Genomic DNA, 13856 nt, shown 5'->3' with positions numbered 1-13856 from the left:
GCTTGTGTGATCAGCCTCAAACTAATTGGGCTGGTTTAGCAAGTTAACTCATGCAAGTTAGACAGACTCAGGCCCATGTCAACTGGAGAACAAAGAATTTCGATAGAACAAATGAGGAATAATTGTTTTCCCAATGGCAGGAGGGTAGTTAACCCCAGGGCACAAATGGAAGATATCCATTAAAAAACAGCTAGTAGGCAAAGGAGTATTTCCATACAGCAAGTTACCTTGTGGTGGGTGAAGGTTAGTTAACGGACTTGAAAGGGGGTTTAAAGTAAGTTACTGGCTGGGGGAGGGTAGTACTATTTACACAGCTCTTTCAATAGCATGGACATAAAATGGGCAGAGTGGCCCTCCTCAGCGTAACTTCATTTTATAAACTGGAACATTTTAAGAACGTAACACTTGTTGCCGGCTGGGGCACACATCTCTTTCCTATCCTGGATACAGAAGCAAAGTGTTGAATTTAAAAAAAAGTGAGGGGAGGTCTGAATGGGGGAATCCCCATTTCTGGGCCAGAAGATCCAGGTTCAAATCTCACTGACACCACAGGTGTGCCCAACATTTTTTTTAAAAAAAAGCACAAAAACAGTTCCTTGTAGCATAACAGTAAATCCCTACCCCTGGGCTAGAAGCTCCTTAGGGTCAAAGCCGCCCTGCCCCAGAGGCGTGGCATTACATCTGAATTAATTCTTTTTCAGGAAAAAAAAAGGACACTTGTTATAAATAGGTGGCAGATTCGTGAAGTTAAAACGAGAAACCGATTATACCAGGAGCTGTAAGAATAAACTGGACGAGCAGTTTGCAGAACACTGAGGCGAACTTATCCTAGTGGAGCTGAAAGAGAAATAAACAGCTCCTTGCAAGTTCAGACTAGATGACCTACTGAACTCTCCCACACCTAATGTTTCTCCCCCAGCTTTCCGAGCTGAATAAAAGTCGTCAAAACGGAATGAGTGGTGGGTTCTGTAGCCCCGGGATCTCATGGTATGGATCTTCCGAAATAAAAGGCAGGAATTCTAAGCGGCTACTAAACTCGCAATCCGGCGTGTGTAAGATGCCGAGCTCCTCGGGGTGTCTCGGCTGTTTTCAGTTACATCCCTTCTCCAAAAAGGGACAGACAGAAAGCTGCACCGACAGAGAGAGAGAGAGAGAGAGAGAGAGAGAAACACCAACAGACAGCGAGCTGTCTTACTTTCTGTAAGAGGTGCAAGTCCATTAGCCAGGCTCAGGGTCTGATCTGACGCCCCCCCTCCCCCGCAAAACCCCGTAGAGTCCCGCTTTAAGGCACTATTACCAAAACGCTAAAGGAAGGCAAGTTTAAACTCTAGCGAGAGAGAGACACACATACAAAGACACAGACAACAATCTTAAAACTGAGGAGAATTTAAAAACAAGCTCTTATTTAATTTAAAAAAGCCAGAGAGATTTGGTAAAACCTCCCACTTTTTAAATGCAACTTACAAGTCACATTTAACTGTTCAGTTATTGACTATGTTCTTTTAAACAGGCCATATCCCTCCACAACCAGCAAATACTATTAAAACAGGAAATAAAACATTATTTTTTTAAAGAGGGTCACCAATTGGAAACGGAATGACAGGTGAATTTTAAAAAAAAAGTTGTACAACAAAAGCTTCTTAAAAGTAGCGATGAGAATGTAAACAATTCCGCCCACCCCCTCCCAGTATGAACTTTCTTTTAAAAGAAATTACTTATTTTAAAAGGTGAGGGGGGGGGAAAGGAGGAAAACAAGGGGGGAAAAAAAGCAGGATGGATGTGACAGGTGAAAGGGATACACAGCCTGGGGGGGGGGGGGAAAGAGAGAGAAAAGAAGACAGCAGTGTCCCTCTTCTGTGGTCAAGCCCAGTCCTTACCTCCTCTTCGCCGTTGTTAGCTTCATCACTTTTCGTGCTCATGGCTGGGGAGTCGACAGAATCCGTTGTATGTGTGTGTGTGTGTGTTTTTTAAAAATATTCCCCCCACCCTCCCCTACTCCGGGCAAGAGGCGCTGGTGCTGGGAGAACAGGAGAATGGCCGGTGCTACCCTACCTACCAAAAAAAACACAGGAGTTCAGCTCCTTGATGCCAAAGCAGAGGGTGGGGGGGGGGGGGGGGTGGTGGCAGCTTTGAAGCAAAAGAAAGGAGGTGGTGGGAAAGTGAGGGGGGGCGCTATGGAAAGAAATTGGAATGTTGTCTTCCTTCTATTTAAAAATAAATAAATAACAAAAACAAAGGAAACTAAAGGTGCTGGGAGTGAATGGAGAGGGTGCGCAGTGAAGGTAAAACGAGCTGAAGTGCTGGTTTTATTTTCTCGCTGCTCAATCTCGTTCACGTGTTTTTCGCTGTTAGAGGGAGGGAGGGGAAAAAGGAGCTGGAAAAGCCCCCCAGAGGAGGAGGAGGAGGAGGTGGTGGGGGGGCAGGAAAGGAAAGGAAGGGGAGGGGAGTGAGGGATGGAGATAGCAAGGCACAGGCGAGCTCCCCTCTCTGCAATCAGCTCAGCAATGAGAGCGAAAGCTGCCTCTCAGTTCCCTGTCCCAAAGCATTCCAGCTGAGAGGTAATCCAAAACCGCCTGCGTCATGGTCTCCCATGGAAACCCAGCGCCAATCACACCAAGGCCGACCCCTTCTCTTATAGAGAGAGAAAAAGTTTGCTTTGCCGTGTTTACGGCCCGAGCTTCCACTTCCTACTCCCGTCTCTCCAACTCCACCAACTCTCATGCTCACTGCCAACCTCACCTCCAAATCCTAAATCCCAAACTCAATCCCAATTTTACCCACAAATCCCAGACTTAATCCCAACTCAACATTACCAACAAATCCCAGACTCACTCCCAATTCCCACACTCACTCCCAATTCCCAACCTCACCCTCAACTCCCAACCTCACCCCCAATTCCCAGACTCACTCCTGATTCCCAGACTCGCTCCCAACTTTGAGACTCAACCCCCGACTCCGAGACTGAATCCCAACTCCCAGACTTAGCCCCTAACTCCTGTACTGAATCCCCATCTCCCGGACTGAATCTTCATCTATTGGATGGATTCCCATCTCCCAGATTGAATCCTGACTACCAGACTCACTCCCTAACTCCTGTACTGAATCCCCATCTCCCAGACTGAATCCCGTCTCCTAGACTCAATCCCAATTCCTTGACTCATTCACAATTCCTGGACACAGCCTCCAAATCCCAGACTCGTCCCCGACTCCCGGTCTCTTACACAAACTCCCAATGACCAAGCAACGAATAACTGCAAGATGATGGGTAACTATCCGATGCAACGAATCTGTCTGCAGCTACACACACGCACACTCCTCAAACTGGGGGCAGTGGGGGTGATAGAATGTGGCAGATTTCAGGATTGTCATTACCACCTCTAAACACTCCCATCACCATCACCATCACTCCCTCCAAAAGCAAACCACATGGACACACTGTTACGCCCCCTATAGGGAGGGATGGGGTTAGGGTTAGCTATAGGGAAGGGAGGAGAGGTTCAGGAGCGCAAGAGGGTAGGCTAAATGTGGGAGGGGGGAATGGAGAAGAGGAGAGGAGGGGTGGGGTGGTTGTGAGGAAGGAATGGGGGAGGGGAGAGGAGGGGAGGGGTGGTTGGGAGGGAGGAATGGGGGAGTGGTGGGGTGGTTTGGGGGGGGACAGAGGATGTTGGGGAAGGAGGGGAAGAGTGGCGCTTGGGGAAGGGGGTTAAAGGGAAGGTTGCAGCGGGTGCAGAGAAGGAGATTGGTGAGAGGGGAATTTAGGGAAGGGGAGAGAGGGGGAAGGGTAGAGCAGTGACGGGAGAAGGAGAAGGGGGAAAGGAGGGGTTTGGGGAAGGTGAGGAGAGTGGGTTGGGGAATGGAGAGGAGAGATGGGGAAGGAGGAGGAAAGGAGAAGGAGGCAGAGATGAGAGGGGGTAGAGGGGGTGTGGACAGGTGAGTGGGGGGAGGGGAGGACAGGGTGAGGGGGGATAAGAAGGTTGAGAGAAAGGGAGACAGGGAGAGGTTAGGAGAACAGTTTGGGGGGAGGGGAGAGTAGCGGAGAGGGGGAAGGGGAGGAGAGGTGAAATCTGGGAGGGGCCAGGTTAGATATGAGGGTGGGGCGAGGAGAGGGAGGAATAGGGTGATGACAGGGGGGAAGAGGGAAAGGAGAAGGGAGAGGAGGTGTCGGGGGGATGGGATGGGAGATGGGAAGGGAGAAGAGGGGTGAGGGGAGAGGAAGGTGGAGAGGGGAGATAACAGAGGGGTTGAGAGGAGGGGAGGGGAGGGGAGGGGAGGGAGAAAGGGGGAAGACTGAGGGGGTGAGGGGACGAGAGAGGGGAAGGCAGAGGGGAGGGTGGAAGGGGAGAGGAGGGAGTAGAGGGAGAGGGGAAGAGGAGACTGGGAGAGGGGCAGGGTAGAGTAGAGAATGGAAAGGAGGGGGGAGGGGAGAGCGGAGGGTGATGAGGGAGAGAGGAGGTGAGGGGGAATGGAGGAGAGGGTGCTTAGAGGGGTGGAGACGGGAGAGAGAAGGAGAGGAGTATGGGTGGTGAGTCAATGGAAGGGGAGGGGAGAAGCAGAGAGGGGTGGTGGGAGTGGGGGAGGGGGGAATGAGCAGGAGGAGAGGTGAGAAGGGGTGGATGGTAGTGCAGAGGGGAGGGGGAAAGAAAGGTAGCAGAGGGGAATGAAGGGGCAGGAAGGTGAGGGGAGGGCAAAAGGGGAGGAGACTGGGGGGGAAGGGTATGAAAGAAAAAAGGGGAGTGATGGAGGTTGAATAAAGTAGTGGAAGAAGGGGAGGGTTTGAGGGGATGAGGGAGGGGGTGAAGCAAGAAAGAGGGTATGGAGAATGGGGAATGAGAATGGGGAGAGGGGGAGGATGGGCATATGGAGGAGGTGGTTGAGAGCAGTGGAGGGAGAAAGGGACTGGTGTTAACGGAGAGGAGGAGGGAGGAGTGTTGATGGCTTTAGGGAAAGTGGAGAAGTGGGTTGGGAGAGTGTTGATGGGAAAAAAAATTGGGGGGAGGGTAGGGGAGATGTGCAGGCATTAAGAGGGTGGGGTTAAAAGCGAGGGGGTGGAGTTTGGAAAAGTGGATTGGAAAGGAAAAAGGGAGTGGGGAATGGGAAGAAAGATGGAGAAGGGGGTAAAGGTAAGTAGGAGAAAGGGACGAGGAAAGGGTGTGGGGAGGGCTACGAGTGGGTGACGTGAGGGGTCGGTGAGATGGGGGCTTAGTGGAGAGTCCGCAGAGAAGTGAGGGGGGAAAGTGGGAAGGTGATTGGGTTGGAGGGACAAAGTGGTGGAAGATAGTGGAGAAGGAGTCAGGCAAAGGGAGGTACAAGTGGAAAGTGAATGTGGAGGGAGAGGCAATGGAGGGAAGGGAAAAAAAACTGGACAGGGAGGGAGAAAGGGGAGGAGAAGAAAAAAGGGCAGTGGGAAAGGCGAGGGTTTAAATGTGGAGTAGGAGATGAGAAAATAGATGAGAAGGTGAGGGGTGAAGATAATATGGGCAATGGGAAGTGAAAGGGAGATGGGGGAAAGGGGCAGGAGAGGTGGAGCAGGGAAGAAGAGGGGAGGAGAAATGGGTGGATAAAGGGAGGTGAGGAACAAGAAGGGGATAGGAATGAAGGGCAGAGTGGATAAAAGTGGAGGAGGCGAAAGGACAAAGAGAAGGAAAAGCTGAAAGAGGAACATCAGAACTTAAAAAATATAGGAGCAGTAGACCATTCATCCCCATTCAACAAGATCATGGTGATCCTGCTTCTGGCCCTTCATGCCAGCTCATAGTAGTCCTCCCCAGTGTTTCAAACATCTCTCTAAATCCTTTATACATACTTTCACTGATGTAGCCTCCACAGGTCTGAAGAGTAGAGAATTCCAAGCATTCACTACCCTCGGAGAGAAATAATTCCTTTGCATCTCAGTGTTGAATTAGTGTCCTCTTATTCTGTAACAATTCTTCCTAGTTTGAGATTCTCCCCCTGTCAAGTATGCTCACATATTTTCCTAATTTCCTAACATTATGCACTTCTGGGACAAATGGCACTTGAACCTGGGCCTCCTGGCTCAGAAGTAGGGAATACTGCCTCTGACCCACAGGAGCTGACCCCTTGGAGTCTTGGAGATTTTAGGAACTGCCAATGCTGCAGTCTGAGATAACACAGAGTGGAGCTGGAGGAACACAGCAGGCCAGGCAGCATTAGAGGAGCAGGAAAGCTGATGTTTTGTGTTGGGAGCCTTCTTCTGAAGAAGGGTCCCAACCGGAAGCATCAGCTTTCCTGCTCCTCTGATGCTGCCTGGCCTGCTGTGTTCATCCAGCTCCACACTGTGTTACCCCTTGCAGTCTGGTACGTTTCACTAAGATCAGTCCATATTCTTCTAAACTCTAATGAACAAAGGCTTAAACTGTTTAGCTATTCTTAATGAGTCAACTTCTTCATCCCAGGAATCAGCTTAGTGAATCTGTTTTGAACTGCCTCCAATGCCAGTTCAGCCCTTTTTAAAATAGGGACCAAAACATGAGACTGTACTCATCCTCATCAACACCCCTGCACAGTTATAATGTGACTTTCCTGTTTCTAAGCTCCAACCCAGCAACAATACAAATCAAAATTACATTTGCCTTCCAAAGTACTTGCTGCACCCGAATGCCAGCATTTTGCATTTCATACACCCAGATGTTTCCCACAGTAACTCAATCTGTCAAGTTTTTATTCAATCATTCTACCGATTTACAACCCATTGCAGATTCTTTATGTCTTCATTACTATATGGTCTCCCCCCTCTATCTTTGTATTGTCAGCAGATCTTTACTCGCTCCCAGTGGGTAGCACGGTGGCTCAGCGGTTAGCACTGTTGCCTCTCAGCACCAGAGACCCAGGCTCGATTGTCTGTATGAAGTTTGCCTGTGTCTATGGGGGTTTCCTCCCACAGTCCAAATATGTGGATTGACTGTGCTAAATTACCCATAGTGTCCAGAGATAGGTTAGCTGGATTACAGATGGGAAATGCAGGGTTATAGGGAATGGGTCTGGGTGGGATGCTCTTCAGAGGGTTGATGTGGACTTGTTGGGCGGAATGGCCTGTTTCTGCACTGTAGGGGGTTTTATAGATTATACTCTGCCCTCACTTCCAAGTCATTAATACAGATCATAAGCTACTGAGGCTACTGAATCTTGTGGAATTCCATGGAGTTGGAACATTCCAATATGAAGAAGACTAAGCATCCGTTCCCTCCACCACTGACACTCAGTAGCAGCAGTGTGTACTATCAACAAAGTGCACTGCAGAAATTCACCAAAGATCCTCAGGCAGCACCTTGCAAACCCACGACCACTTCCATCTAGAAGGATGAGGGCAGCAGGTACATGGGAACACCACCCCCTGCAAGTTCCTCTCTGTGCCATTCACCATCCTGATACATTGCTGTTCCTTCGCTGTGGCTGGGTAAAAATCCTGGAATTCTCTCCCTAAGGGTCAACCTACAGCAGGTGGACTGCAGCAATTCAAGAAGGCAGCTCACCCCCACCTTCTGAAGGGCAGCTAGGGACAGGTAATAAATACTGACTCAGCCTGCGATGCCCACATCCTGCAAATGAATTTTAAAAAACATTAATCCTTGCTCACAGTCTCCTGTGTGTTAACCAATCGTCAATGTACGCTAATAAATTACCCTCAGTACCATGAGTTTCCATCTTGTGCAAAAAATAACTGTTGTGTGGCACTTCATCGAATGCCTTCTGGAAATCCGACTACATTCCATTTACTAGTTCCTTCTTATCAACTCTTCTTATTAAGAGCTCTGAAAAAACTATGTTGACTCTTTGATTGCATTAAGCTTTTTAAAGTGTCATGCTATTTATAGCCATACAGCATGGAAACAGGCCCTTTGGTCCAACTCGTTCCTGCTGAAAAATTAGTCCCACTTGGCAGCATTTGACCCATATCCCTCTAAACCCTTCCTATTCATATACCCACCCAGATGCCTTGTAAATGTTGTAATTGTATCAGTCTCCAACACTTCCTCTGGCAGTTCATTCCAAACACACACCAGCCTCTGAGTGTAAAAGTTGCCCCCATAGGCTCCTTTTAAATCTTTCTCTTCTCACCTGAAACCCATGTCCTCTTGTTTTGGACTTCCCCACCGGAGGGAAAAGACCTTGGCTATTCAATCTGTTCATGCCACTCAAGATATTATAAATCTTTATCAGGTCACATTTTAGCCTTCAATGCTGCAAGGAAAATAGCCCCAACCTATTCAGCCTCTCCCTCAAGCCCTCCAGCCCTGGCAACATCCCTGTAAATCTTTTCTACACTCTTTCAGGTTTTGCAACATCCTTCCTGTAGCAGGGAGACCGGAACTGAGTGCACTATTCCAAATGTGGCCTAACCAGTGTCCAGTACAGCTGCAACTTGACCTCTCAACTCCTATACTCAATGCACTGACCAATAAAGGCAAGCATACCATTTTCTTATTAATGGACTCGAGCACTTTCCGATGACAGAAGTAAAGCTAATTGGTTAACAAAGTGTGAAGCTGGATGAACACAGCAGGCCAAGCAGCAGCTTGGCCTGCTGTGTTCATCCAGCTTCACACTTTGTTATCTTGGATTCTTCAGCACCTGCAGTTCCCATTATCTCTAAAGCTAATTAGTTATTTTGTTTGCTGCTCTTATCTTCCTTCCTTCTCGAATGGGGACGGGGGCAGTGAGGGAGTCACTTTGGTGGCTTTCCTATTTGCTAAGAATTTTCCATAATCCAATGAGTTCTGGAATATTTTGACCAATATCTTCACTATCTCTACAACCATTTTCTTTTGAAGGCTTGGATGCAGACCATCAGGTCCTGGTGCCTGGTCTGCTTTTTGCCCAGTTAGTTAGTCAAATACTTTGTCCCTCAAGATAGAGACTGTCGCAAAATCTTTCCTCTCATTGGCACCATTCTGTTCTCTGCTGTGAAGGCTGAGGCAAAATATCGGTTTAAATTAGCTGCAAATTCCCTGCTCCACCTAAACAATTCCCCGGTTGTATCCTCCAATGCCCCACACTTAGCTTCTCTGTTTTTTGTATCATAGAACAGAATAACAGAATCCTTACAGTGTTGAAGCAGGCCATTCGACCCATCAAGTCGATGCCTAAGCTCTGAAGAGCATCCTACCCAGATCCACGACTGTCATCCTGCATTTCCCATGGCTAATCCACCTAACCTACACATCACTGGATACTACAGGCAATTTAGCATGGCCATTCTACCGTAACCTGCATATCTTTGGACTGTGGGAGGAAACCAGAGTGGACCCACGCACACAAAGGGAGAATGTGCAAACTCCACAAAGACAGTCACCCGAGGCTGGAATAAGTCTGTAGTAATGTGTACAATTTGTTTTTATATTTCTTTCCAATTTACTTTCAGAATCAATTTTCTCCTTCTTTATTAGCTTTTGTTTAGTCATTCACCAGAGGTTCGGAAATTGCCCAAGAATTTGAGAAGTGGAGGAGAGAAAAATGAGATGGGGGACTGGAAAATGGGAGTGCAAGGGGAAAGAGAAAATTGGGAGGAGGGGAAGGAAATATGGGGAGAAAGGGGGAGAGGAAATGGGGGAGAAAGGGAAGGGAAAACGGGGAAAAAAGGAGGGGGAAATGAGGGAGAAAGGGAAGGGAAAACGGGGGAAAGAGGAGGTGAATGTGGAAAAAAGGAAGAGGAAATAGGGGAGAAGGGATAAGAGGGGAGAAGAACGGGGAAAAAAGGGTTAGAGGGAGTTTGGAGAAAGAGAGGGGGGTAAAGGAAGAGCAATAGTGGGGAAAAGGGAAGCCGGTAGAGGGGGAAAGAAAGTGAGAAGGAAGGGGAAATGGGAGTGGAGAATGTGAGAGAAAAAGGGAAAGGGAAGGAAACAGAAGCGTTAAGATGAGGAGAAGTGATGGAGGGAGAGGAAGAGGGGGCAGGAAGGAGGCAGGAGTGGAAGGGTAAAGGGGAGAGAAGATGGGAAGGAGTGATCGGAAGAGGGAATGGTGAGGACAAAATAATTGCTGGTGTTGGGGGCACGACATTATTGTCACGGAACTATTTTGGGTGAAAATGTTTGCACATGCCTAGATCTATAACTCCTGCCAGCATCCCTGGCCGTGTTGGCAGCACATAGACAGACAGGGCCCTTCTTCTCCTGGTATATGACATTACGTTTTTTTTCAGTCAACCCATTCAGAGTTACTGTCATACATCTCTGGAGATGGTGGGACATGAACCCAGAGTTCGTGGTTCAGGGGGAAGGGACACTACCGCTGGAGGGCCGAAGCTGATGTTACATTGAAGTTTCACAAGAAATGTCCGCCCTGTTACCCTCATAATTGCCAATCTGCCAATCAATGGCTCAGCCGGGGCAAGGTAAGTATTGTCGTCAGAAATCTTGAACCAGCCAGACTCGCAGCTGTGAAGATACAGGGTCCCCTGTATCTCAAGAATATGGGAAGTTACATGAAACAAGTAACTGAGTGATTCTATACCCAAGTAACTGTCACCTTTAAACAAAATTTAACCCCCCCCCCCCATAAGTTTATGCAGACACTTTTTTTCTGAGAAGGGATGGAAAATGGAACTCAAGGTCAAACTAAAAGTCGAAGAAAGATATGAAGATGTCATATTTTACTGGAAGCCAGTTTTAAATCAGTACCACGGAGGTCAGAGGGTTTTAAAAGAGATTACATGTCACCTCCCAACATTGGGCCATCTTTTTACTTTAACCTGAAGTGGTTTGTAATTCAATGACAATGTAATGATTCCTTTACCATGTACAAAAAAAATAACCTACAGTTTTGCCAGCATTTGCCTGGATTTCAGTTGTAAATTGTCATCCCTGAGTGGGAAAGAATGTTTATTTAGAAGCCTTTGAAGAAAATGATTTTGTTTCTTTGGGAAAGTTGGCGAGGCCTTGTTTGGCTAAAGAGTGATTGATTCATCTTTAAAATCCAGTTTGCAACTCCATATATAGGTGCCATTAAACCCTTAATTCTGAAAGCTCATTGTTTCGGACTGGATTAATCCCAGGAGAGTGAACGTAACAACATAGCAAGACATATATAGGCATTGAGAATGCAACAGGATTGAGAGGGAGCAACAGAGAGAGTGGAAAATTGCGATGTGCTTTATAGTGATACACGAACTAGAAATTAATAAGGCACATTGGCGAGAGGGAATTATTTTAACAAAAGTGGGAATAGTTTGTGTCATTTAGAAGGCTGACTTTAAAAAAAACAGATCGCATTTCAGATAAAGGCAACTTCCCAGTCGTTTTTATTTTTAGCGAGGCGCTGAGAAACACGCGTTGTACACTTCATAGGAGTTCTTGAAACATTCCTTTAATCCCTGAAAATCGAGAATATCGCTCCCTGGCCAAACAAATCGGGGGTGAATTCTAACGTTAACAGCAGATTTAAAAAGTCTCGTGTTGGAGTCTCTCAGAAGGAAACACAGAAAATAAAGTTGAGTTTGTAAATCAGTACCGTTAAGGAGTAGAAACAGCGGGTGCATATACAGAGATAGCAGGAAGTGCAGATGCTGGAGAATCTGAGATAACAAGGTGTAGAGCTGGATGAACACAGCAGGCCAAGCAGCATCAGAGGAGCAGGAAGGCTGATATATACAGGTTGTTTAGTTCAGTTGGCTGAGGAGCTAGTTTACAATACAGAGTGATGCCAAGAGTTCAATTCCGAAAGTTCCCCTAAAAACAATCTTGCTCCACATCTTCTAGTGACCTTCAGGTTAAACCCCCACCAGCCATCTCTCTCTCTGTTGAAACCGAGGAAGGGTCTCCGGACCCGTGACGTTAACTCCGATCTCTCTCTCCTCACAGATGCTGCCAGACCTGCTGAGTTTTCCCAGCAATTTAAACTGCGCCGTTTTTACTGGACAGGGAGCTAATTTCGTTCTTAATTTGCTCCTGCGTCAATTGGAACTAGGGGACCATAAAGGCCAGCGAGCCGCTGGAAAATGTAAACCAGATTTCACATACTTCTACATTCTGAGAGAATGGACTAAGTGAGGGGAACTGCAACGAGGCGATTGGATCACTTGAAACTTTCTAATCTCTTTCCAATCAGGATATATCATCAGCACAGAGTGGGGACCAGATAGGAACTGCGCAGATAGAACATACAAGAAAGGATCTGGTTGTTAGGGAACGATGCACACTTTTCTATCAGAGATAGTAGGAGCTGCAGATGCTGGAGAATCTGAGATAACAATGTGTGGAGCTGGATGAACACAGCAGGCCAAGCAGCATCGGAGGAGCAGGAAAGCTGACGTTTCGGGCCTGGACCCTTCATCTTTACTCATCGTTTGTCAAAAGCTGTCTTTTCTTAAAAATTGTCTATCGCCAAATGGCAAAGTTCTTGAGAATTTATAACACACTTAATGCTTTTCCTTGTGGCTGCATAGCATCAGGGAGCAGTTATTAGGAATTTTAAAGAGAAAGCGTTGTGTAGACCCTTTCAATTTGTTGTTAAAGGGAAATGACAAACTGGACTTGAGTACATTCGCAACTATATAAAGTTGCCGAACGAAATGATTATTTTTCCATTAATAAGTGACATGTATCGAGACACATAGTGTCTCCTTCCCTTGTGTGTTTTGCACTGATGCAGCAATATTTACGGTCCTGTCTCTCTGACTTCCAGTCCACTGCACGCGTTGTAAGGAAACGTTTGAATATTTCATTGCGAGCAAAAAAGGAGAGAGTCAGAGTGAAACTCAACATCTTTTCCTACCCCCACCCCCACCCCCGGCGTATGCTTTCTATAGAATAAAAGAAAGTGCTGGAGAAACTCAGCAGGTCTGGCAGTGGGGAGAGGAGAGAAACAGAAGCCAGTCCAGTGACCCTTTTTCAGGATGCATCCAATCCCAGATGAGTTGTGGACTGGAGCAGTTCAGAGACAGACTGTGCTCCTGCTCTTCAATTCCCACTCTGGCCAATGTCACTGGATCTGGAATGATTAACTCTTGTTTCTTTCTCCACAGGTGCTGCAAGACCTGCTGAGTTTCTCCAACACTTTCCATTTCAGACTTAACAGTAACAGCAGCTCATAGGATCCCTACAGTGTGGAAGTGGGCCATTCGGTCCATCGAGTCTACACTGACCCTCCAAACAGCTTCCCATCCAGACCCAAAACTGTATTTGTCCATGACTATTCCACGTAGCCTACACATCCCTGGACACTATGGGGCAATTTAGCACGGCCATTCTACCCTAACCTGCACAATTTTACTCAGAGAGTGGTAGAGGCATGGAATGCATTGCCAGAGCTGGTAGGGGAGTTGGCCTCATTAGGGGGATTCAAGCTGCTATTAGATAGGCATATGGATGATAGTATAAGGTAGGGGTGGAGGGTAGATAGACCTTAGGTTTACGGTAAATGTTTGGCACAACGTCGTGGGCCGAATGACCTGTACTGTGCACAAAGATTCTGTCCCCACAACTCTCTGCGGCAAGGCATTCCAAAGACCCAGAACCCACTGAGAGTGGTTTAGAAGGTATTTGGCATGCTGGCTTTCATTGTTCAGACCTTTGAGTATAGGAGTTGGGACATCGTGTTGAGGTTCTACACAAAGTGTGTGAGGCCTCTTCTGGAGTGCCTCACCCAGTTCCGATCACACAGTCATTAGATGGTTATTATTAAATTGGAGAGGGTTCAGAAAAGATTTACCAGGAAGTTACCAGGAATACAGGGTTTGAATTATAAGAATTGGATGGGTAGGCTGGGACTTTTTACACTGGAGTGTGGGAGGTTGAGGGGTGACATTATTGAGATTTATATAATCATTAGGGGCATTGATAAGGTAAATGGCAAGTATGTTTTCCCTAGGGTAGGGAACTTCAAGACGAGGGGGCATATTTTTA

At 47.1% G+C, this 13856-nt stretch overlaps 1 protein-coding gene across 1 annotated transcript in view; it reads right to left on the bottom strand.

Annotated features, from left to right (window-relative positions):
* Positions 1-2545, bottom strand: part of LOC125446777 (RNA-binding protein with multiple splicing 2) — a 103838-nt gene extending 101293 nt beyond the window's left edge. Inside the window, exon 1 of the mRNA XM_048520574.2 lies at positions 1878-2545. Coding sequence (XP_048376531.1) covers positions 1878-1919 — 42 coding nt within the window. The 5' untranslated portion in view covers positions 1920-2545. The remainder of the gene's footprint in view (positions 1-1877) is intronic.
* Between the last annotated feature and the right edge of the window lie 11311 nt (positions 2546-13856).

This window comes from Stegostoma tigrinum, chromosome 36 (assembly GCF_030684315.1).
Source record: "Stegostoma tigrinum isolate sSteTig4 chromosome 36, sSteTig4.hap1, whole genome shotgun sequence".
In the NCBI taxonomy this organism is placed as follows: Eukaryota; Metazoa; Chordata; class Chondrichthyes; order Orectolobiformes; family Stegostomatidae; genus Stegostoma; species Stegostoma tigrinum.
Note: the sequence above shows the minus strand (reverse complement) of the source record. Positions and strands in the feature narration are given on the sequence as shown.